Source organism: Haliotis asinina, chromosome 2 (assembly GCF_037392515.1).
Source record: "Haliotis asinina isolate JCU_RB_2024 chromosome 2, JCU_Hal_asi_v2, whole genome shotgun sequence".
In the NCBI taxonomy this organism is placed as follows: Eukaryota; Metazoa; Mollusca; class Gastropoda; order Lepetellida; family Haliotidae; genus Haliotis; species Haliotis asinina.
The window spans coordinates 78460965-78487465 of NC_090281.1; the positions used below are offsets into that span (position 1 = coordinate 78460965).

At 38.5% G+C, this 26501-nt stretch overlaps 1 protein-coding gene across 2 annotated transcripts; it reads left to right on the forward strand.

Annotated features, from left to right (window-relative positions):
- The first annotated feature begins 13257 nt into the window (after window positions 1-13257).
- LOC137274382 (endonuclease 8-like 3) lies at window positions 13258-25908 on the forward strand. Of its 2 annotated transcripts, none has more exons than XM_067807539.1 (10): window positions 13258-13330; window positions 14344-14459; window positions 15283-15407; window positions 16626-16769; window positions 18392-18569; window positions 20909-20944; window positions 21873-21947; window positions 22436-22605; window positions 24429-25053; window positions 25317-25908. In XM_067807539.1, exons 2-10 carry the CDS (start codon window positions 14361-14363, stop codon window positions 25479-25481), a joined length of 1617 nt encoding a protein of 538 aa, XP_067663640.1. In that variant the 5' UTR covers window positions 13258-13330; window positions 14344-14360; the 3' UTR covers window positions 25482-25908. The 2 variants fall into 2 exon arrangements, with proteins under 2 accessions (XP_067663640.1, XP_067663639.1); XM_067807538.1 differs by having other exon boundaries at window positions 13275-13423.
- The last annotated feature ends 593 nt before the right edge of the window (window positions 25909-26501 follow it).

The following is a 26501-nucleotide window of genomic DNA, read 5'->3' on the forward strand; positions in this document are numbered from 1 at the left end:
ATCAAATAAGCAGTGATGGACTCTCATAGGTTGTCATCTACTAATGTTTTATACAGCCACCAAAGCCTGACTATAGTAAAACCCCGTTGGGCTGGAGTCTTGTTAAATCTGTAAAGCTTTCATCTGTCTACTGTTACTGAATGTCATCATGAAAAGTGATTATGATTGTATAAGCTGAGCACTGTTTCATCTAGCAGTTTTACTGAGTAGGATTGTACAGATTTTGAGCATACATCATTAGTTCTAGACATGTTGCTCACTGGGGTCTGGTTTGAGGACCTTCAGAATGTAAACTAGCCCAAGCGTCACAGTGCTACTATTGTGGGCAATCAGTGAGCTGACATTGGTTTGTAGACTAGTCCAGATCACACCATCTAGCTCTGGTTCATTATGGAGCTACGATCATAGGATGAAACTATTCTACTATTCCCGAGCCCAATCCTACTACTACCCCTTCTTTGAAAATCTGTTAGTTAAAAACTATACCAACACACACCTATTCTACTATCCTTCATCCTTATTCTACTAATAGCCCTTCTGTGAAAATCCATTAGATAAAATAGCATCATACTGGCCAGCACAAAATTATTCTGCTAGTCGGGGTCATCTATAAGGCTCCATTGCTGCTTAATTTATTAACTGTAAGGGGAGACTATGTTTAGAGTAGTAAGGTTACTTAAGTGTGTAACAATGTTGATAACTTTAATGTAAAATAGTATCACATGCTACTTGTACCAAGGAAATTAAAACCTGGAAGTGAAACCACACAAGATAACATGTTTTAGTTTATTTAGACTTTTGTTGGTTTTGTCAGCAAGCCTTGTTCAGTACATCTCCAGGTCTGTATAGTAGGAGAGAGATTTTAAGGTTCTTTACACTTGTGACTAACTTACTGTTCATGTTCATTATTTCTAATACTCTGTTATGCTTTTTTGATTTCTTCATACTGGTTTTAGTTTCTGCATTTTAGAGTCACAAGTAATGGCGTTTTGTAACATTCCAAAGTTTGAAGCTCACTATTTTTATAAGAAATTAGTTGTCAGAATACAAGCGAGACCAGTTTAGTTTTCGACATTTATTTTAATTCTGCTCAGATCCTGATGTCATGGAGTTAACATTACTTTGGATTAGAAATCCTGTTTGTCCTGGATTTTTAGATCTGTGTTGCTGATACACTTTTGTTAAGATTTTGTTTGTAGTCTTGAATTTAGTGGCAGTTGGACAGAGTAGTGGCTAAAGTGTTCACTCTTCACACCGAAGACCTGGGTTCAAATCCCCACATGGGTTAAATGAGTGATGCTCATTTCTGGTGTCCCCTTCAGTGATGTTTCTGGAATGTTGCTGAAGGTGGAGTGGAACCATACTCAGTCACTGTCTTGAATTTAGAGTGAGAACTGTGTGTCAGAAGCTAAGTACTACTTACTGTATACAGTGAAATCCTGTTATTCCAGACTCTGTTAATCTAGATTTCCTGACTAAATTCTACCCTTCAGAATAACATGGAGTCCCTGTATATTGTATTGGCATACCATATCATTCAATACACTGTCATCTCCTTAGACACATTTTGTTTCTGACCAACAAACTTTGGTTGATGTAACTCTTTGTCTGTGTACATTTTAAGCATTAGGGTATGAAATCAACAGATATTCTCTGTAGAACTTGTACATGCATAACAATGAGAAACTGCATATGAGATGGTAGTCGTGTTGGATGCTATAGATGTGACGTCATGTGACGTCATGTGACGTCATGTGACAGTAAACTGGCATTCGGTAGCAGAACTTGTTCCAGCATTTACTAGGTATTGTCACTACCTCATTTTGGCCATCTTTAGAACAACTATAAGGAAACCACATCTGCTTGGGCTTTGATGTATGCTACTTACTGAAGATTTGGGAGACCTTATTCTTTCATATTACTATTGGTAATTTGTCATTTGAATGATCAGGATGGTGGGGTAGCCTATAGGTTAAAGCATTCGCTCATCACACCGAAGACCTGGGTTCGGTTCCTCACATTGATACAATGTTTGTAAGCCCATTTCAGGTGTCTCCTGCTGTGATATTGCTGGAATATGGCTAAAAGCGGCACAAAACTCACTCACACACTCATTGGAGTGACCTGTCATGGCACCCCATTGTCTATAATAATGTGAAGGAATTAGATGGTCTTGTAGTTATTTTGAGTAAGGTAAGTTGACAAATGAGTTTCAGTGTGTCATGATGATACTCAGATTAGCCACTTGTGGCACTTATATGCATTTAAGATTAATATTTTCATTAAATAATTGACTTAAATATTCTGTTGCTCATTCAAGACAAAAGTAATATTTTTCCTATGTTCATAATAGTTTTTAATAAGGTTGGATCACTTGTGACCTTGCAACCACAATTTTCTATGCAGGATTATGTCCCTTACTTGTGCCAGGAGCTGCTTACTGTGGGTTTGAATCCCACCTTTCATACTGAATATGATTATGGCCTGTTTACTGAGCATGACCATGCAGGACTACAATATGAAGAGCTGTTGTAAGAAAACTGTATTGACATTTTGAATGTGCATCTTTATCCAAGTCCCTCTTTGGAGGAGTACGTGTTTCATCACTCTGCAGGTTCTGAGTTTACATATCAAGATGGCAGTATTGAAACACAGATGAGGATGTGGGTTGTTCTTTAGTTCACTTCCACCTGAAGTCAGTCTTCAATATTTCAGAGGATTACGGTGATTTGATAACTTTATACCATTGTGTGTAGATGTGAAGGTATAGTTGATGAAAATATTGTTTTAATAAAAACAGTACATATGTATGATTCGGTGACGTTTTCAGTTTGTTTGGCCTATTGCACATATTACTCAAAAAAATGTTAAGCACTTCCATTTTCTTTCTTGTTACTATAGGTAGTCTTTTATGGCATGATATCAAAAGAAAAATTAGAACCTGTCATAACAGATTAACTGTAGTAATATGAAATAATTGATTGGGTTTTAACTTGTTTTTCAGTAGTATGTATTTATGCATTGCCCTTGTATGTTCAAATGTGGCATGTTTAATACATTGTTTAACTATTATGATTCTGTATGTGATTTTCTGTAATGATTTGTTTGTTTAGGCAGGGAAACAGTTCTATTTGGCCTATACAGTGTATAGCTATAATTTGGAAGAGCCAGTTTTCTAACTTAGTCCAACTACAGTGTTAGGTTCATGTCAAACAAGTGCCTTTTTGTTGCCTTTAGAAATGGAAAATACACTTTGTATGCCCATCTTTTATATAGTGTATAATGTGATGTGATTAGGCTTCATATGCCTGAGATGCTTCATCGCTGTTTTATTTGTGTGTTTTCATAGTTCAACATATGCAGGTGTATTCAAAGTTTGTTTGTTTTATTTTTATAGTTTTTATTTTTCACTGTCTTGAATGATGTTTCTGATCTAAGTTTAGATAAAAAGTTGAAATTTGGTTTGATAACGAAATGGTAATGAAATACACAAAGTATGTTAACATTTTATCTAAATAATGCTATAGGTTTCACATTCATTCAGTCAGTCCATGTTTATTGAAGGTATTTGTAAGCTTGTTTTCGTGCAGATATCTGTATCAATCTTAAATTTTAATGGTCCATGCGTAGTTTTTCATTGTGTACAATACATTTTCATAATTTTGTTTTTTATTTGAATGTCTCACTTGTGACCTGACACATGTTAGGGAGGAACTGGTGATTCATTATAGGATAATGGGGTGGTTTGGGGGCCAGTGAGTCTGATGGTGGTGGAATGTAATGATAAACTGACACAGCAACAGATGGGGATTCAATAACAAGTCCAATTCCACCAGCCCAAAGCCTCCTATAATACATGACAAGATCCTAAATACTACTGTTGTACAACTATTTCTATTTGCTTGAAGGTACCAAGCCCTGTCAGACTGACTTTCAGTATTTCTTTATCCAAGACTATGTCATGTGTAATATAGCCACTGTTATGCATTGCCTGTATATATATTTGTATAATTTAGCAAGAAATATTGAAGAGGAAGACTTTTTTTCTAAATGAATTGAATCTAATAAATATTTCTTGTAGGTGTTGTTAAACAGGATATATATCATTAAATGGTGCATTAATTGATTGTATATGCACTGAGTGATGATTGTCTTATACAAGAAACTTTCTAATGCTTTTTGTACTGTGTGAATAGATGGTATTGTCTGAGGAAATGTTTGTGGTTATATTAGTCACATTATGCAAATAGGTGATGGAGTTCAGATTGAATTCTGTTAAAAAGCAGTTATCTTGAGTTGCCATGACAACGGAGCTAAATAGAAAGTTTTGTACATTAGTTTAAAATGAAACACAAATATATATATAAAGTTGCCTCGGTATGTCTGTGGCCTTTCTTGTCAGTCTAGACAATACCAGACATATGTATGTGGTGCATTATGCTAACTAAGATAAAGTAGACTGATGCATGGAAACTGAATAATATTTCTTCTGTACTGCATGAGGTCAGAGGGTTATATACAAGTAGCTGGAACATTTATTTACATATCATTCAGGTTCTGATTTCCTAAAGGAGAAACATATGGAAGACAGTGAAGAGCCATACTCAGTTTGACTTAATGTTGCAGATAACTTGTTTAGGTGATATTGGTGAGTGGCGATGTTAAGCCGTACAATGTAGATCGCATTCTGTAGGCTACATTCTTCAAGTTTCATTGACATCAGTAGCAAGACATGTCATCAAGTTATGTATGTAGGCCATGGTATCACAAGGAGCATTTATGTTAAATATTTACCTGCTATATAGTTATGAAGTAGCATAATGTACCTGATGTTCTTTAATCAGGAGTTCGTTTGATTCTAACTCCTTTCTCTGTTTTCATTGGTGTACTGGTCAGTTTATGGCTGCATTGTCAGTCACTTCCACAGCTAATCTGTTCATGAGGACTGAGACTGTCCTCCACGAGGGCCCTAATGATGGCTCTTCAGCGCCGATTATGGATTGTATCCAAAGAGGGGAGAGTCAGTGCTTGTGGTATATTGTACATAGCATGTAAACATTTCTACTTGGTGCTTCCCATGTTGGCACTGATATTTACCAAGCCTGTCTAATTGTTGACCTGTACATACTCTGCTTATGTGTTCAGAATAACCCTTGGCATAGACCTAGTAGTTAGTGTCTCAGGCAGTGGTTGTCTGCTTTAGAAGGACATTTTGTTCGACAAGTGCTGCTGCAACATTTACAGGCCATGGGTCTTATACTAAGGGACTCAGCCAACTGATGTTTCCTCTGGAACAAAGAGGGTGGGGGCTGTAGCCTAATGGTTAAAGCGTTCACTCTGTCACGCCAAAGACCCGGGTTTGATTCCCCACATAGGTACAATGTGTGAAGCCCATTTTCTGGTGTCCCTCGCCGTGATATTGCTGGAATATTGCTAAAAAGCGGCGTAAAACTAAACTCACTCACTCACTTCTCTGGAACAATGATCCCACTTCTCTCACAGAACATATATATTCCTGGGTAATGGAGCTAGTGGTTGCTGACTCAACAAGTGGATGTTTCTTCAGGAACAATAATCCTTATTCTCTCTTGAGTATTAATAGTCCAATGCCATGGATCATATGGTTGGTGATGCGGCGTGTGGATGTTACCTTTTAGAGAAATGATCACTGTTGTCTTTCTGATGATTACTTGTCCAAGGCCATTGATCTTGTGGTTAGTTGCTCGGCAAGTGGATGCTTCTTCTGGAGTAAATATCCCTGTTGTCTCTCAGTGCATTAATATTCACTGGGCTTGGTCCTTGTGTATTGTGTTTGAGGTCATGGATATTTGCTGCGGAGGGATGATCCATGTTCATATTCAACACTCCTACAATATTCATAGACTGTTGGCTTGAAGTCGTGTAGTGGATGTTTTCTCTGGAGGAATTGTTGCACAGGTACCACAGTGTTTCATTATGGTTGGTGTCTGAGGCAGTCAGTTCTTCCAATGAAGGAATGGTCCCCGTTCTACATGAACGATATTCGCATACAGTATTTAGACTTTGTAGCCAGCATTCCAGGAAATTGATGTTTCCTCTTGAAGGATAATCCTTGTTCTTCAATCACAATAGGAGTTACAATCGTCACTGTTTCTTGTTTTCATGAGTAAGGCTACATCATAAGAGAGTGAATATATTGGATTCCTCAGTGACTGAATAAGTCCTCTACTGTGTCCCTGGACAGTTACAATAGTAATAAGTTAACAATGCCAACCCTGAAGCAAGTCTAGTGTGATGTGCAGCAATAACTTAATCATCCTTCAGCACTTCCATAGCACTTCCACTCCACTTCCGCAGTCCTGGTTCGTATCCATTTGCGTAAGATCTGCACATGTGCAGGTAATATCACAGTGGGTTGTAACCCTCCTGTGGTTAACAGTATTGTCAGTTGTTCAAAGAGGTTTACATATATTGAACACACATTATGGGAAAGGTATGTTCCTGTGTATGTTCAATATGATTTGAAAAGGAACAAACCATCATTCTTGTAGGCTGTTGTTATGGTTCAAATGTTTAGAGACCATGAAAAGTCAAAATGCCTGAGAACCTAACCACTATGCTATGATTTGATTGTATGGAAGCCCATCTGTGCCATATATTCTCCTGTCTGTAAATGCCTGTTATGTACATAACTGATACATAATAGTCCTGTATACACTTATAATAATGGAATGAAGCTATGTACAATATTATCATATTATCAAGTGACAGTCTTATTAATTCTTTTTCTTGTATTTGTACTTTTTTTTTGTTGTCGTTGGTTTTTTTAGGGGGTGGGGAAGGGGGTTGTTTTGGGTTTTTTTCAAATGCAAGCAATATGCCACCATTGTAAGAAAGGTTTCTGATCCGATAACAAATTACCTGCATTTATTTATTTGAAAATGTTCCAAAGATGTAAGATATCTAATTCAGGGAACATAACTCTCACTGTCAAATGAAAGGGACGGTATCAATACACTGTTTGAATGGATAGACTTTCACTACACACAACTGCACTGCACAAATCAAATGTCAGCTAGATGACAGACTTTATTTTAATTCTGCAATATATTTAGTACACTGTAAAAAAACATATTAATCGTTTTCCTGGCATTAGCCTGAACAAAACCTATTAAATCATGTGATGGGTGTCGCTCATGTGTCTAACATAAATATGAATAATCAGTCTGTGTCCTATAAGCTGTATACAATAATCTGTCAAAAGTGAGCCTAATAGTCTAAAAACCTGTTAAATAATGATGTTTCATTTTGAAACGAGTTGTCCTTCCTGTAACACATATTTCTTTGCTCTCTTGCTTCACATTTGTAGATTATCTTAGTGTCTATTTTTTTAGTTGAGCTGCCTATATTTTTTATTTGAGCTGCCTGTTTTTCATACATAATGTTATTGTAAAATATAACAAATTAACTTTAGTCAAAATTATAGTCGCTAGTTCTGTGTCCACTTGATAAATGATAAATGATGCTGAGACAGTGATTTTTGATGACAGAATTGTGCGGTAAGTCACTGTGTGTCAATCAAAAAAAGGGATTTGTCACAAGTTCCAAAGTAATGCAAATTTGGAAATACAGATAATTTGGAAATTTTCTCATGGAGTGAAATTCAATTTTTTTCCTAAATTAAACCTTAGTTTATTTAGTACAGGTATTTTGAGTAAGCATCAACAACTTTCTTGTATTTGTTCTGTCAAATACAAGGTATCTCACAATGCCTTATGATTTGTACCAAAGGACAGCATTATGTAGGAAATGTTAAGTTCCATTTGTAGACTTCCTTGCTATTTTATTGTCTCTAATTACGCATAGATAAATCGCCACAGTATCATTAATTCTCATAGAATAAAAGTATCGGTAATTGAGTTTTACAGAAGTGTTTGTTGCAGAAACTTACCCCAGTGAAGGTGCAAAACATTATAATTGAAGTGTCCAGTCTGAGCTGCTTGTAACCTTAGCGTTTAGTCTTCAGTGTTATGCCTACTTTATGTCAGCTGCTATGCAATCAGTGTTGGGGATGTATAGTTGTCGTGTCTTTGTAGATTGCTGCACAGCTATTGTAATATCAGAACCATCACATAATGACAGTAGGAGAGATTGGAGCTCTTTAAATCAAAGTATCACTCAAAATATTACAATTAGGTGTTGTTTATCCAGTTTCGTTTTTTCACAAATCCTTTTTTCTAATATTTAGTGTAGGTGGTGACAAGATATGTTATCTTACTACTAATAATGAAAAAATGATCAACGTTGTGAAATGATAAACCATATTTATAAGTTTTTAGTTAGAATAAAACAAATACATATTATTCACCATAGGTGAAATCTTGTTTGTTTTGTTGGGGGGTTTGTTTCATTATTTGTAAAACTGCTAGATTTTCTGTCAATATTTTTTTTTCTAATTAGTTTTTTTCTAAATCTCGTATCTGAGGGGTTGGTTGGTCTGTAAAACCTACCAAAAATATTTAAGGCCTTATGTAAATCCTGTTCCACAGAATGATTATTTCAGGTTCAAACAATGGAGATTTCCTGTACATAACCTTTTCAGTCTCCTTGCATGGACAGAACTAGTGATACTGACCAGCAGTGTAGGAAAATATTGCACTGAGCATAAGATGGTGTTCGCAGCTTGAAGTATCTTTATTAATACTTTTGTATCATATTCAACATAAATGTCAATATTGATCTTGTTGACATTACCAGATGTTAGATATGTATGTAAATTTTGATCAACTGGAATTATTGATATAGATAAACAGATATATTTAACTGCATGGAATACGATAAAGAGTGGGATCGCTCTTCTCCAATTACCTCTGTCACTGGATTGACTTTAACTTCTGTTGACTGTAACGCCATTCCATTAGAGGAGCACAGGTACTTGATGCAGTAAAAACTAAAAGACACAAGTCCATACTTTAGGGAATATTACCAGTAGAATATGCTGTTTATTTTTTAGTTTTTCTATCAAGTGCCTGTGAGGGTATTGTCATTTATTTACTCTGAACAAGTAGAGCAGACTTATTTTTCTAAATGTACATTTCTCTTCAAGTCATTTCCGCATATTTACACTTACATATGGTTTCTTACATGTTTTCTAGTATTGCATGGTACTCGACTAAGGACGAAATATTGGACTCAGCTCTTACCCATAGCCTGTTGTCATGTATCACAGTAGTTCAAAATAACAATTGTTGCAGAATTTGATTGTTGTAGAAATTAATTACATAATCTTCCCCAAAACAGTAAGTCATTGTTGTATTTTTTACATATCACTGTTCATTTAAGACCAAAGTGAATATAACAGATATGAATTTAAACACATAGGACATGTACAGAAAAGATTGTTTTGAAATGAAAGTTTAGAAAAATGAGAATGTATTTGAAACACAGTTCCAATCCTGCAATTGATGCACGCCATGTCTTCTTGCAGCAGCTGGTTATGATGTTCTGGGAATTGTTGAATATATTCTGTGCTTTTATGTGTGTCTGTACTCACTGTCTGTGGTAATGCACAATTTGTTAACCAATCTCAGAGAATAAAGAAAGAGAGATACTGAAAAAAAAATGTTTGTAATGGTGTACAATGAAGACTCAAAAATAGATCAACAGGTAACCTGGATGCTCTGTTGTTCAGTGAAGGGTCATAAAATGATTGACAGGTATCCTGGGATGCTCTGGTGTACAACTCATCATGATATGGCTGAAATATTGCTGATGTGGCGTTAAATTTTAACTCACTCATTCTGGTGTACCATATAGGGCCATAAACAGATCAACAGGTACTGTAGGATGCTCTGATGTATAACATGGTTCCTAATCTGATCAATGGGTATCGTGAGATGATCTGGTGTTCAGTGTAGGGTCATAAACTGATCGACAGGTACCCTGGAATGGTCTGGTTTACAATGTAGGGTCATAAACTGGTAGATGGGTACCATGGGTTGCCCTGGTGTACGATGTAGGGTCATACATTGATCAATGGGTACCCTTTATGCCCTGTTGTACGATGTAGAGTCAAAACCTGGTCAACAGATACCAAGGGACACTCTGGTGTACGACATTGGGTCATTGGGTCAACAGGTACCCAGGGATGCTCTGGTGTAGAATGTAGGGTCATAAACGGATCAACAGTTACCCGTGTGTGCTCTGATATTTGATGCAGGCTCGTAAACAGAGCAGTAGAAATACGGGAATGTTCTGACGTACAACAAAATCTGACTGATATGTGCTGTGTGCAACACGAGATAAACTGATCATTGAGTGTTCAGAAAGTTGAAAAGTTTCACCCGGTTTTCAATAGTCTCATTGAGCAAATCCTTCGTCGCCCCCATCTCTGGTTCTGCCTGTCGTTTTTTTATACGATGGCAAAATGATCTAGAGTTCCGTATCTAATGGTACACATTGCAAGATGGTGTCATAATCAACTGTCTGGTGCCCATAGATGCTCTGGTGCGCAATGTAATTTTATAAAACCATTGACAGTCATTGGAAACATGGAAGTGAACAAATCACATGTGCTGATGAATTCAGGGACGGATGCATCTTTTTTGAGAAATGGGTCATGGGTGGGTTAATTGTTGTTGATTTTGGTAGTGTGGTCGTGTACAGTTCATTTTCACCAGTTTTTCACCCGAGTTTCAATGGTCATGTAATGAACTTTGTACATGTGAGATAAAGAGATCATTATAACCTCGAGTTTAAGTCGTTATAGGTAGACATGATGCATATGGCGCTAGTTCCGTCACATTTTTAGTTCTACGAATGTGCCCCTAAAGTGATATACCAACATCATATTCTGTTGCAATGCACTAATTACAGTTATCCGGAATATTTCACAATTATTTACTCTTCTATATTTATGCAGAGGCCACACGGAGAAACCCAGCAATCAAGAACGCTACGGATAAAGACAAAGTGATCGAAGCTAGGCTCCATGGCCAGATACGCAGTGGATAGGGACGGAAGTGGGGACGGGAGGGAAGAATGCGCGATTGCTAGGGAAAGCTCTGCAAGATCGGGACAATCGAAAGGAGAACAAAGACTGATGTTGTAACAATGATATTTAATTCCATACAAACTTTTTTCGTACCGTATGTGCACGTATTGTAACGTCTCAATACTGTAAATAAATGTCAAATCCCAAGTTTCTCTCATGTTATGTTTCAATTCTGTTTACAATTGCGTGTATACGAAATGATTTTATCTTGCTAAATTCTGATTGATTTGTTGTGCGAGGTTTGGTAGAGATCGCTTGCAAAACTACTTCAAATCTTCATGGAAATGTCGTACAAAGAATAAACATAAGCCTAGGAACTCCCCCTTTTGTATATGTGCCCTGATGTAAACCTGTGTTTCTTCTTTGCTTCCATTGTAGGTTTGCACACTAGTCCAGAAGACTAACTCAGTCTGTGACAAGAGTCAGTTTTAACATTAGTTGTACAATGGTTACGTTATGTTGGCCAGACACTGGCAAAGTGCAACTGTGCCAATGCTGGATTGACGCTTTGGTGTATGGTGCAATGATGTCCCATCGCCGCCCAAGCATTGGCAAACTGCACTGCGCCAATGCCGCGCCCATGAGCCGAAATTACATTGGGCCAGTGATGACAGCCAGTAGTGGGCCATCACATCTGTACGTCAGTGGGCCATCGCTGACCCACCTTATTGTTGCTACCTGGGTTGTGACCTTCCCTATAGTAAAACTTATATTCAAAGAATAAGAAAATGTCATCATCAGTAGTACCCCAGGTGGCAATTCGTCACCGGGCCACCACTGGCCCAGTGCTGTACTAAATACTGGCCCAGTGCTGCACGCCATCAACGGACCGGTACCGTTTATCAACGCTGGGTCAGCAACAGGCTATTTATGACATTTCAGTACTGGGCCAGCACTGGGCCAGTATAAACCAGCACCATACCTGTATTGAAAATACCGACTAGCTTTTCTGTTATACTATATCGTTTTACAGCCCCAAACTTGCCAAGCTATTGTTCACATTAATGTAATTACAAATACAACAAAGTCAATGAAGAATGGGCTCTCTCAGTCGTCAACTGAACCAAACGTACTCCGTATTTTTCATAAAACATGAGTAATGGAAATGAACATATCCAAATTGCTGAAAATTGTCTAGAATGCTTAAAATAAATGAAAACGAGGTTGAGGGTTGGTAGGGACTTATCATCATTCTCCGCAATATTACAGTTATTTCATGGCGGTAATGAAAATGAAGTCGTTAAATGATTTCAGTGGTTTACATACAAAAATATACATTGGTAACACATGAATGCTTCACGAAAGCACTTTCAGTTACAGTGTGTTATAGAGTGCCGTCACAGTATTCTACCTGGCTTTGCACTCAAGTGATATTGATGAATTAACATCACAATGTGTTATTGTCATCTGGTGTCGTTACAGTGCTTACAGCAGTCTTTTTGTTTTCTCGTTCCTTTCTGCCACCATCTCTGCCTGCAGCATTGCGGAACCACAGCTTTATAAAGCTTTCGATTTCATTGTTCGATGCCTTTTGGGTCACCGGACTTTTCCTTGTAGCCTCTGACATTCCGCTTGAGCGAATCGTGTGCGTAGGTTCGTGTGCTTTTGACTGTAACCGAGTTTAAAATTGCCTCTTCCCCTTTCTTGAATCTTGAGAAGAAGAAACCTTCTCAACTGTACGCTTCTTCCAGGAAGATATATCCCGTTATTTATTCGGAAAGGCGATTTTTCCATTATCTATCTATCCTCGAGGCAAATATATGCCTTAAAAATACTGAAACAGATCCAGCAATGCCTACACGTACATTGTCAAAAACATTGTTGTGAACTCCTAGACAGTACAAAAATCTCTCAAACACATAACGCGTTTGTTTCGTTTGTAGAGGAAACTGTTGCATTTTATAAAGTTTATTTTCCAATTTCGGTGGTGTTTGTTCTGTTTAGGTGTATTTGAATTCAGTTTTGAGGATTTGTTCACCGTTAGTAGACCTGCAACAGGCTTCGGTCGCGGCTATTTCCAAAACATATTGGGATTCCCCTGTTCTATTTACAGACCGGAAATGACGTTTTGCGACGCGGGAAAATTGGTTACATAAATACATGTATCATTTAGTAGTTAAAGCTTCTTTCATTGCTCTTCGAATGCATTTTATCAGGTATGCGTAATTAGTCTGCGAATGCTGATTAACATATGTAAATGTAGTTGTGCTGTATCATCACGTGTCGGCTGTGTGTAGTGGGTGTGCCACAATTCCCATAATGCATGCATGGCCCACTGACAAAGTTCAACCAGAAGCAGTTGAGTTTGTCAGGGTGTAACTGGGATTTGTTGTGAGCTGGCAAGACTTGCGAATGCTTTGCCTGGTGTATCCTGATTGGATGCCTTCCTTTGTAATTAGAATAGCCGTTAACACATTTGCCTCTGTGTGCTCAACTAATTGTACTGTTCGTGCAACATCAGTGAATGAAAACTTCTGGCATGTTTGTAACAATGACATGTATTTGTGATATCATTTGAATTTTGTGTGACATTCTGGTAGCACTTTGTACACTACAACCCAACTCACGTATTTTTAAAACAATCAAAATACTGAAACTAGTCTAAAAACTTGACTATCACTATAGATGCATTTATAATTGGGGCTAAATATGAACATTTATCATCCATGACTGTGACCCTCGGGAGATCTTTCTTTTGTGATATCAAATGATATCTCCTTGGACATATCGTTTTGACAGTAGATTTTTTACAATGTCCTGACAATGCTATGATGAACTTGATGACATCACAATGCTATGACATCGCTGCACTGTAAGTCTAATAGTAGTACCATGTTCAGAGAGTTTTCATTGAAAACTAATGAAGAAAATGAAAACTAATAATTTTTTTTTGATAAATAGAATCTCACCCCCTCTGGCTACTGATATCAATTATATCAACTTTCGTTTCAAAAAGTAAGGATTTGTAACTCTATCAATTCTTGTTTATATAATTGATATCAGCAGACACTTGGGTGAGATTCTCTATTTGTCCTCCCAAATTTCCTTCCACATGATATATACATGGGTGATACCAAGCAGAATAAAATAGCAGTATAATTCAGTCAAAATACTTTGCAGATCATTGTGACATCATTGTGTACCATGAGGTCACACTCAAATGACATCACCGATTTTTGCTGCCATTGTGTCTGGCTAGCTGTACTTGTTTAGCTGAACGTCCTTAAACAGGACTGATGCTCATGATTGTCACATACATTTATAATGCTGTAACAGTATTTAGGTATGCTTGTTTCTCATTTTCATGAAAGAAAGGCATTAGGTGACCATGGTTGAAGGTCCAGGTTGCACTTTGAAAGGTGAGAAGATCAGAGGTCGACTGGTCGGGAAAACAGTGCGGAGTGTGTCTGGCAACGTCGTCAGCAGGGTGAGTGAACAGGACTTGTGTTATAACATTACTTTGGCTGATTTCTGTTTATGTAAATGTTACCCCAAATCCAGGTGTGTAGTTTAATAATGATTCAAGAGATTATGTTTTTAAATATATTTTCAGTTCCTATAGTGACTTGTTATAATTTATGGGTTTTCAAATTTTGAAGGTGGATTATAGCTGGATGTTTTATTGTGTTTTGAATAATTGATTTGTGTTAACAATGACCTTTTAACATTTGTTTCCTAGAGAAAGAATAAAATGTTTGTGTTTTTTCTTTATTTTTCAATTGTTCAGTGTCTGCACATTCACGAAAGAATTTTAAAAATAAGTCTGACTGAAGGAAACAAGTTAGTTACTGCAGAGTGTCATGTGGGCTTTTTAGAAGATATATAGATCATAAACCCTCTTATTTCTTTAAAGACAAAATCAGATAAATGACTTGGTAATAATATCGGTTATATAATGATATTCTACACCCCAGGATAATTTTTTAGAGTGAGTGAGTGAGTTTAGCAATATTCCAGCAATATCACGGCGGGGGACACCAGAAAATGGGCTTCACACATTGCACCCATATGGGGAATCGAACCCGGGTCTTCGGCGTGACGAGCGAACGCTTTAACCATTAGGCTACCCCACCGCCCCTAATTTGTCAGATGTTGACCGAAAGCGTTACAGAGTGAGTGAGTGTGTATGGTTTTACATACTGACCCAGGTTACAGAGTGGATTAAGGGATATGTTGGTAATAACACTGGACTCTGAATTTGTTGAACTAAGCAAACAACTAACAGTGTGTGTTAACATTGTGATTTCCAGGATGTAAAGAAACAGAAAAGAGATGATCACATGACTAAATATGACCAGCTGATTGGTCGAAAACTGGAGGAAGTGCTGACCCTAGGGAAAGAACTGTTTATGTTTTTCGGAGACTTTTGTTTAAGGTAAGACCATGTTGGATTGAGCAGAGTGAGTGAGTGAATATTGTTATCCACCAGCGTGAAAAAGATCTGGTCCGTAGAGGATCGAATCTAGGTCATATTAACCAATGGCCAGTAACATGAGCACAATATTTGGATCAAACTGAGCATCATCTTAGTCAGCTGTTGTAATCATTCTGCTCCTCCATTCATAAGGCCTGACTACTAGAAACAAAGGGTTTGAAGTCAGTGTGTGTAATATATGGAAGTCAAATTACCCGAAATAGCTAGAAATAAATGTTGTCTTTCAGATTTTGTACTTAAAGTAGTTCTCCACAACTGAAAATAGATAGATAGGGTAGATATTCAAATGTCCCAAGAAAAGAAAGATTATGTATTGTTTGTAAAATGTACTATGTCAAAGATGAGTACCACTTCATGTTTGTGTGCTAGGCATGTGTGAATTTACATAAACAGTTTATTCCTTGGAAAATATGTATTTACCCACTATGTATTTCCAACATTAGCTGAATATAATCTTTTAATGTCCAGTGATAACTGTGATCTCATAAGAAAGTTGGCTGTGTATGTTAAGAATTGCATTCCATTGAGAAAAAAATCTGTTAATGTAGTCATTAAGTATTATGAGTGCTGTGCAACTGCTGTGTTAAAGGCCGATAGCCAACGTCTCAGGTGCTGGATGATGCATCCTTCATCATTTGCAAATGGTGCCGTGTAAACAAACATGCCAAACCATCAGGGAGATATTAAGGCTTTGTTTCTAGGTAGAAGTCTCGTTATTGCTAAACAAAGATGCTCAGTTGAAGAAAAAAGATAATCTGATAGAGAAAATGGAAAATCGAAGTGTGAAAGAAATTTTCATGTCGAAGTGGTCTGCCAAGTTCAATTGTCTGATTTCAGACAAGTCATTTTAATTAAAGGTGTTCTTTAATGTTTGTAGAAGATGTTATGGTGAGTTTTCTACTGGTAAAATACCATCTGGATGTGAAAGATATAAAAATGGCCATGTTGTGATAGGATGCACCAATTTGAAGAAAGACATGATCGTTTCCCATAAATACAAACACCCATTCCCTACATCTCTTTTTGAATCAAACACTTGAGAACACAAAATGATCATAAAATATTATGGGCATAAGTAAAATTGACATTGTAGGCTTGTTTCTCTAGAGAAACACATCAGCTGGTTTTGTTCAGTATGTACATATGCATGTTCTCAAGGATCCACTTCTTGATGGCGGGGTCATTCCGCGTAAATAACCTCCAGCTGGACAAGGACTACTCCAAGATGACCACCATTGCCTCGCTAGAGCTGGACATGGATGGAGACACTCTGGCCTTCTACAAGACTGCTGCAGACATCAGGTGGGATCATTAGCATAATTTCACTATATGAGTTTATTTAGATAGATGTAGATAGATATAGGATATTTATATAGTGCACATATCCAAGCACTAGTGCATGCTCAAGGCGCTGGTATTATTCCCTCGATCACTGGATGTCAGTCTCAACAGCACATTGTATTCTAATCTCAACTCCCTGGGGATCATAAACCTCTTGCTGCCACTAGGCTTACCAAGTTTATTGTGGCTCTCTCATCCTAACTAGGTACCCAATTGACAGCTGGGTGGACTGGGACACATAGTCACAGCACTTTGTCCAAGTTTACTGCACGTTGCTGTACCTGCAACTAGGTGTATGCATGTGTTCATGTGGTCACCATCTGGTCATATACCAACGGATTCGTGGGTTCTTGTAAGTGCACTGGGTTGTGTACTGTAAACTAGGGGTTGTGACAACACTGAAAGAGTCTGCACACAAAATTGACTCGGTCACAGGTGGGTTCAATCCTGAAACGTCAACCTCTCTGGATCACTAGCCTGGTGCTTTAGAGAGCTCGCCCAACATGTCCCCCTCCCCTCCCTCCCCATTGGGAGTATTTACAGTCCCATCTCACCAAATGTTGCTAGGAAATATATATAGATATTCTATCATTCCTCTTTATAGAACAACCAGTGAAATGCATCATCTCTAACAAGCATGTCATTTCCGTAAATTAATTACTTCACTTCGTATCCTTATATCAGATCCGAGATCTGTGTTAGAAATGGTCCAGTGTTTGCCCTGACACAGAAAACCTGTGTATTTGATGCACATATTATCTCAAATACGCTGTGTATTCAGAAGCTTGTTTCTTTGTTGATGCAATGCTATTGGACCCTTAGTTTAGATGATTTAAACTTGTAATTTTGCTGTTGTTTAAATCTTCTTAGTTAAATGTTTGCCAGTTAATTGCTGCTTTACCTTGTTTTTGTCATTATTAAACAATCACAGTTGATGTCTTGAAGAAAGTTCCAAACTAAAGTTGACTCCCGAAATCATGTCCACGATTCCCTCTCATGACACCGGGGAGTTGTGTTGACTCATAAATTTTTATGCCTAGGGCAAACATTGACTCGGCATGCCAAAGGCTACTGTGAGCACTAGATTGTCTGGCTTGCTGACATGTGTTATCATATCCCAACTGAATCAGCAGATACACCTGCTGTTGATCACTTGATTGTATCACTCAGGCTCAGTTATTTACAGACTTACACCATACAGCTAGGAAATTTCTGTGTGTGGCATTTAACAACTATCAAACAAACAAAAATGCCTGTGTCACTTCTGCAGAACTGTCACTTACACAGTCACTTTCTGTTGCTACCATGCCTCCTTGTCATCTCTACCGATTTTCAGTGGGAAAGGTATATGTTCTGTCAGGCTGGAAAGGAAAATTCTACAAAGGAGAATTGGCATTGATGTCAAGGGGTGACCAGAAGGCTGGGTTGTTGTGTTTGTAGAACATTGTTTTACTTCACAATGACTCAACTTTATCCAGGGGGTTAAATTCAGTTAAGTCAACAAACCATATCTGTCTACCTCCTATATCATGGGGGTAAGTGAAAAGGTTCCCGGACCACAATGAGAAACTTTCTGTTTTTAGGCTGTCAAAGGATTGTCATGAAAAGTTTGAAGAACTGAAGGATCTTGACATTTGTTCTATTAATTTCAACCCCAAACGAGCTGTTGTTATGATGATGAAAGAGACGGACAGGATGGTGTGTGATGTCTTGATGGATCAGCTCATTTTGCCAGGAGTTGGCAACATCATCAAGAATGAGGCAAGTTAATACATTCTACTTAGTGGGGGCAACATCTTAAAGAAAGAGATGGTTGAATCAATTGTGCTGAGGGGTGGCAACACTATCAAGTATGAGGCAAGTTAATACATTCTTCTTAGTGGGGGCAACATCTTAAAGAAAGAGATGGTTGAATCAATTGTGCTGAGGGGTGGCAACACTATCAAGTATGAGGCAAGTTAATGCATTCTACTTAGTGGGGGCAAGATCTTAAAGAATGAGATGGTTGAATCAATTGTGCTGAGTGGTGGCAACATTATCAAGTATGAGGCAAGTTAATACATTCTACTTAGTGGGGGCAACATCTTAAAGAAAGAGATGGTTGAATCAGTTGTGCTGAGGGGTGGCAACACTATCAAGTATGAGGCAAGTTAATACATTCTACTTAGTGGGGGCAAGATCTTAAAGAAAGAGATGGTTGAATCAATTGTGCTGAGGGGTGGCAACATCATCAAGAATGAGGCAAGTTAATACATTCTACTTAGTGGGGGCAACATCTTAAAGAAAGAGATGGTTGAATCAGTTGTGCTGAGGGGTGGCAACATTATCAAGTATGAGGCAAGTTAATACATTCTACTTAGTGGGGGCAACATCTTAAAGAAAGAGATGGTTGAATCAATTGTGCTGAGGGGTGGCAACATCATCAAGAATGAGGCAAGTTGATACATTCTACTTAGTGGGGGCAACATCTTAAAGAAAGAGATGGTTGAATCAATTGTGCTGAGGGGTGGCAACACTATCAAGTATGAGGCAAGTTAATACATTCTACTTAGTGGGGGCAAGATCTTAAAGAATGAGATGGTTGAATGAATTGTGCTGAGGGCTGGCAACATCATCAAGTATGAGCGCAAGTTAATACATTCTACTTAGTGGGGGCAAGATCTTAAAGAATGAGATGGTTGAATCAATTGTGCTGAGGGGTGGCAACACTATCAAGTATGAGGCAAGTTAATACATTCTACTTAGTGGGGGCAACATCTTAAAGAATGAGATGGTTGAATCAATTGTGCTGAGGGGTGGCAACACTATCAAGTATGAGGCAAGTTAATACATTCTACTTAGTGGGGGCAAGATCTTAAAGAATGAGATGGTTGAATCAATTGTGCTGAGGGCTGGCAACATTATCAAGTATGAGGCAAGTTAATACATTCTACTTAGTGGGGGCAACATCTTAAAGAATGAGATGGTTGAATCAGTTGTGCTGAGGGCTGGCAACATTATCAAGTATGAGGCAAGTTAATACATTCTACTTAGTGGGGGCAAGATCTTAAAGAATGAGATGGTTGAATCAATTGTGCTGAGGGCTGGCAACATTATCAAGTATGAGGTGGAGGATTCCATTTTACTCAGGGGTGGCTACCTGAAGAATGAAATAAGGCATGCCATTGTACTTAATGGTGAGGTGGGGTATTGATATTTATCAAACATGGTTGTGATGTCCAAGATATCTTTTGAGTCAGCCAATCACTGCAGTTGTTCTGTCAGTGTAAGATGATTTGGTTTGTTAATAATTAGTTAGGTTAAGTTAGGCATTAATTGAGCGCCTTAATCCAGAGAACTGCTCAGGTGCCTAGTCATATGCTGTCTTGAATATGAAGGTTTTCGGTTCAGATCTGAACCTTGTGATGTTGGAAATGTCATGTAAGTAGGCAGGAAGTTTGTTCCACAACACAGCTCCTGCTTTGCAGAATGGTCCATCCCTGTGTGACAGTACGTGTGACAGAGACAGTAACTAAGAGTGTGGACATAGATCATAATGTCCTCCTTGGCTGATGCAGGGCGATGAGCACTTGAATGTAATCTGAAGCAAGGTCATTTAGTGCATGGAAGACAAGCAATAGGAGTGTGAATTCAGTCCTCTCCCTGACAGGTAGCCAATGTAGTTACTTTAGTACAGGTGTTATATGCTTTTACTTCTTTATGTGGGTAATCACTATAGCTGCTGAGTTTCGTGTTCTCTAAGCTTGGCAAAACTGTTGCTTCTTCATCCAAACTAAAGTCTTTTGCAGTAATCAAGGCTGGATGTTGTGAAGGCAGGAAGAAGGGATTTTGCATCTTTCTGGTTCTTGGATCGAGATATGTTAATGTTTAATGTCTCTGTTCATCACAAAGTGTATTCTATCTCAGTTTAAATGAGGATTAAGTGGCTCTGTGTTGTCTTGCAGTATACAGTCTGCACCAATGCTCAGATAATCGATCACTGGGTTGCCCAACCCAAATTTTTAACGCTGACAGCAACTTCCACTCCCTCCCTTTCTCACTGACTCCCTCCCTCCCTCCCTCTCACTCTCACTCACTCACTCCACCAGTGTATGTTGCAGGCCTTGTATGACAGTGGTATCAGGCCCAATACCAAGGTAAGCTCTCCATCATGATCTGTTTGCCCATCAGTTCAGGTTCCATATTGATAATAATACTTTCATCTAGTGTTACAAGTGTTATGCAGTTGTGTAATGAGATTAGTATTTTGTCAAAGTGGACCTAACAAATTCAGATTCTTTTTTGATCATAAATAATTTATATTTCTAGATTGATAAACAAAATGTGAATTTATATAGGTTGTCTTTGTACTTTTTACGGAATTGTTGCACCCATGCACAGGGCTCCAGATAATTTGTCAACATGATAAGTATGTATTCTTTATTTTTTCAATATGAGGGTACTGGGAAAAGTTAGAGTACTGAATGGAATTTAGCGGCGTGTAAGTAATCTTGTGTTTCATTTCATATATGCACCACAACGTTGCTACAATGTCACTAGACAATAACTGAATACTTTTTTAAGTACGTCCTTAAATAATTCTGTGCTGTGTTATGTATCTGCTACGCTTTCTGATTTTTTGACCTACTGTATGGTGCATATTTTTTTATCCATACATACGCCAATACGGACCTTATCTGGAGCCCTGGATGTACATACTAAATGAAAACAGATATGTTTCTCTAGAGAGACAAACCTACAACATCAATTGTACTTATACCCCAAAATATATTATGACCTTTTTGTGTTCTGAAGCGTTCTATTCAAAAGAGATGTAGGCAGTAGGTGCTTGACTCTTTATGTCCTTTAGACTGGTTATGGGAAGCGATCGTTTCTATCTTCAAATTAGTGCCCGACACAAAGAAGTTGAATTTAAAATTGGCTAAAATTGGCACCACCCATGCATGACTCTGTTATTAAAGCCAGTTTATGGCCTTTAGTGACAAATTTGTTGCATTTGCTCAGTATTGATGTAATTGTTTGAGTTTTGAGCATGTTTGAGTCATTTACTGTGTGATTTAATAGATCCAGAACTTGACAGAGGAACACATCTCTCTGTTGGTGAAGATGACCCGTGACTTCACCATGGTTTTCTATAAGGTAACATGTCTACTTACCTGCAAAATAACCACTGGACTGCTAGCATGTGGCTAGTAAAAATTCAGCTAGTGAATTATCATGGGGTCATTTTGTACATATATCCCCCATTCTCTGACTTATAAACCATGCAAGATTATGGCCTGACAAAAATTTTCATCATGTTAATTAGCCTAATGAAAAAACCTGTGTCATCCTGACAAGACCCCTGGAGATCCAGGATAGGTCTTCAGCAATCCATGCTTGTCACAGGAGGCAACTATGCTTGTTGTGGCAGCTAACTGGATCAAGTGGTCAGGCTCACTGACTTTTTTGACACGTCATCAATCGCTTCCATAAAGCTGGAATATTGCTGAGTGCGGCGTAAAACACACAAACCAACCAATTGTTGACCGACAGTGTCAAAGAATAAGAGCTGTTTTACATCATAATAGAATAAATCTCATTCACAAAGTATTTTTCCATTAATGTCTGATATTATCGAGTTGCAGTGTCGCCGGGATGGTAAACCCCTGCGGCCGTATGAGAAGGTGTACCATGTGGGGAAGTGCAAGCAGTGTGGGGGGAAGATCACCACTACCAGGATGGGAGAAGACAGTCCTAGGGTCACCTACTTCTGTGACCACTGTCAGAACAATGACCTCAAACGCTTCCAGAAACAGTGAGTCTTCTTGATTTCTGCCAGGACATGGTTTTCACAGTTGATTTAGGCACTTAAGTTCACTGACTGGCGTTTTGTCCTTTGGACAGACAAAAACCGTTACCCTGGGTGAGTGAGTGAGTATAGCTCTAAGCTGTCTTTAGCAATTTTCCAGCAATATCACAGGGACCACCAAAAATGGGCTTCACACTATGTAACCTTGTGGGGAATCAGACCCTAGTTTTTGACATGATGGGTGAAAGCTTTAACCACTTGACTACCCCACCGCCCCTATCGTGGGTTTGAATCCCAGTTTGCTCTGATAATGATTCTTTGTTTGTTAGCCATCTTTGTTGGTTTCACCAATGTCAAAAACATCTGAGACCTGCATCAGTTCTTGCCTTCTAACAGACCTTATCATAACAGGAATACTGTTCAGGGCAGCATTAAACCAGAGACCATATAATACAATTATTTCCAGTAAATCCATATAATAAATTCATCATATGGTCTTTGGTTTAACCTTAGTCACTCTGGTTTCAGTTGTTGATTGTCACAAGGCATTCCTTTTATCCTAGGATGAAGAAAACTGGATTATATTTATATGTCTTATTACTGAAATCAAGCTCATGCTCTTTGCAAGTAGTGAGTTAATTTGGTTAGCTAGTGTTAATACTGCTCTTGACAGTACTTCAGTAAAATCATGACTTGGTTTTATGCATGGCCTGATTTGGACATTACTTGATTCCAATGAAGATGTGTACACATTTAAGGCAAGGCTTTGTTTTCAATTGAAAATGGCATGTAGAGCCATAGACCTGATATACTATCCCTTTTCGTTTGTCTAATTTATCATGAATATTAAGTTTTTTGTTGTTAATATACTAAAGTTGTTCATTAACTATTTTTCTAATACGAAAGGAAGCTAGGGTATTTGTATGGTGTATGGTTTTAAGCTGCTTTTCCAATATTCAACCAGTATCACAGCATAGATCCACTTCTGGTGTCCCTTGCCATGATTTTGCTGTAATATTGCCAATTGCTGGTGTCGCCACAATGTAATATTGCCATGAACGACATAAAACTATTCTCACTCACTACTGCACTGATCACTAGAAACTAGTCTCCCATATTGGATCCTTGTGAGGAATTGAGCCCATGCCTTCAAGGCCTATCAAATGGAAATATCTATTATATATTTATTTTGTATGCTATCCTTGTGCTTCCAGTCACTGAAAATTGTGAACCAAATATATGAGAAAGACTTGCCCTATTTTACGTTTTTGCTTTCATTTATCCATCCAGATCACACTTGATTAGGATGTAGATTGGCAGGGCATGGCTTGATTAGGGCATAGGTTGGCCGGGGCATTGCTTGATCAGAGCATAGGATGGGTAGGACTACATCAACCAGTCAGCAAACCTGACCAACCGATTTGGACATGATTGGATTTGGACATAGCTTGAATAGGGCATGGGTGGATTTGGGCATAGCTTGGCTAGAGCATAGATTTGCTTGGGCATGGCATGATTAGGGCAGGACTTGATTAGTCCTGTTAGATTCGTTTTACACCAGCAATGGTTGCTGAAAAACAGTTCCAACCTAGATCTTCGTGGGACTTGCAGGTGCTGGTTGTAAAAGTCAACTGAAGGGATTGGATGGTCAGACTTAGGGCAAGTTATCACACCTTAATCATGCTGATAGCATGGATCCTGGCTATATCAGACACTGGATAATCTAGTCAAGACTTCAATTACAGGTCACCAGATGTTGCTGAAATAATGCTGTGAGTAGCTTTTGACAATAAACAAAAGAAACCTGTACTCAATCCTTTTGGTTTCAGGAAACTCACAACAAAGAACAGTTTATTAGGCTGGGTCAGCACTGGCAATGTTCAAAAGGAAGTAAAAGACTGGGCATGCTCAGTATGTACCCTTATAAATTCAGCCATTCAGACAAACTGTTCTGTGTGTCTAACACCCAAAAATAGCCGACCAAACTTGATGGCACAGAATCAGTGCCCACAAGGCGGACATGCTCTTGTACCAGATAAAGCATTGACATCACAAACACAGAACTCTGTCGTCAAAAAGTCAAAGTACACTTTCAGGAAGAGATCTTTGTCGGGCCAAAACACATCAATGAATACATCACTTACTTCCAGTACTGACAATTTTGTGCAGTATTCCGAAAATACATGTCCCAAACGACAAAAATTATCATCCATGTCTCAAACTCAGAACAACAGTCCATCAGACCAAAGTTCAGGAGCTAAACAGGTACCTAGAAAGAGTCCGTCTCAGGCATCAAAATGGAGTCAAGGAGGGGAGGTGCCAAGCAAGTTTCCTTCCTGTCCTGGTCATAAAAGAAGATGCTTCATGAAACAATGCTGGAAGGAGAATGAGAACCGAGGCAGGTGGTTCTTTACCTGCAGCTTACCACGAGCCAAGCAGTGCAAGTTCTTCCAGGTATATAGACATAAGTCTAGTCACTTCATTTTAGACACCAAATACTGCATAATGACATCTGCTGGTCTGTAAATTACAGTGTATGAAATTCTTGCTTTTGACATGATAAATGAACTTTCCAAATAAGATTCATAGCTATAATTTAGTATGGGTTTCATGGACAGGACTTTTCAGTAGGCTATCGTGGACACAAATGGTCGTGTATCAGAGTAGTTCTATCGTCTATATGCATCAACTGAATTTCTTCTATTTCCTGCCTCCAGTGGGCTGACACACAGTTCCCAGTATGCGAAGGTCATGGCAAGCCATGTGCATTCCGGACTGTGATGAAAGAAGGGCCCAACAACGGCAAGAAGTTCTTTGCGTGTCCTCTCAGCAAACAGAAGCAGTGTGGATTCTTCCAGTGGGCAGTTGGTTATGAGGACTGACTTCTTTAGACACAGATGGCTTCTTCCAGCGGGCAGTTGGTTATGAGGACTGACTTTGTTAGACACAGATGGCTTCTTCCAGTGGGCAGTTGGTTATGAGGACTGACTTTGTTAGACACAGATGGCTTCTTCCAGCTGGCAGTTGGTTATGAGGACTGAGTTTGTTAGACACAGATGGCTTCTTCCAGTGGGCAGTTTGTTATGAGGACTGAGTTTGTTAGACACAGATGGCTTCTTCCAGCGGGCAGTTGGTTATGAGGACTATTGTGTTAGAAACAGAAACGATGTGGCTTGTTCCAGTTGACTGTTGGCAATGAGGACTGGCCATGCCAACAAACTAGAGCAGTTGCAGGTCTTCCGTTGTGCTGTTTTAAGGATTGACAATGTTCCCGTCATGATTCAAACAAAATAAAATGTATTTCAAGTATGTTAATAGTCTGAACCTATGTTGGCAAAACCAACCAAAAGAGTGAGGGAGTATGTATGGTGTTACGCCGCTTTTAGCAATATTCCAGTGAAAACACAGTGGGGGAACACAGAAATGGGCTTCATATATAGTACCCATGTGGGGAATTGAAGCTGGGTCTTTGACGTGACGAACGAATGCTTTAACCCACCATCCCCTAGCAAAACGATGGGTTGCAGTATTTCACAATACATGTAAACTTCTAACACTGTCATATGCAGTCTACTGTAGAGTTCCACAGAGGTTTAATATGACATCAATAGTAGTATAATGCTGACAACCACGTTAATCAGTGGACTGTTTCAGAGGATGAAATAATGATTCATAAAGGCAAGTAATTACCTCGAAACATGGCCTAAAGAAAAACCTCATCGTTTTATTAATTCAAGAAACACTTTGACATTCATTCATCAGATATGGATAGGTTTCTTTATGCAAGGATGGGTGTTTTTCACATTAGGTGTTTTATATGCAAGGACAAGTTATCACCTTTGGTGTTTTATATGCAAGGTCAGGCATTATGACATAAGGAGTTCTTTATGCAAGCAGACCTG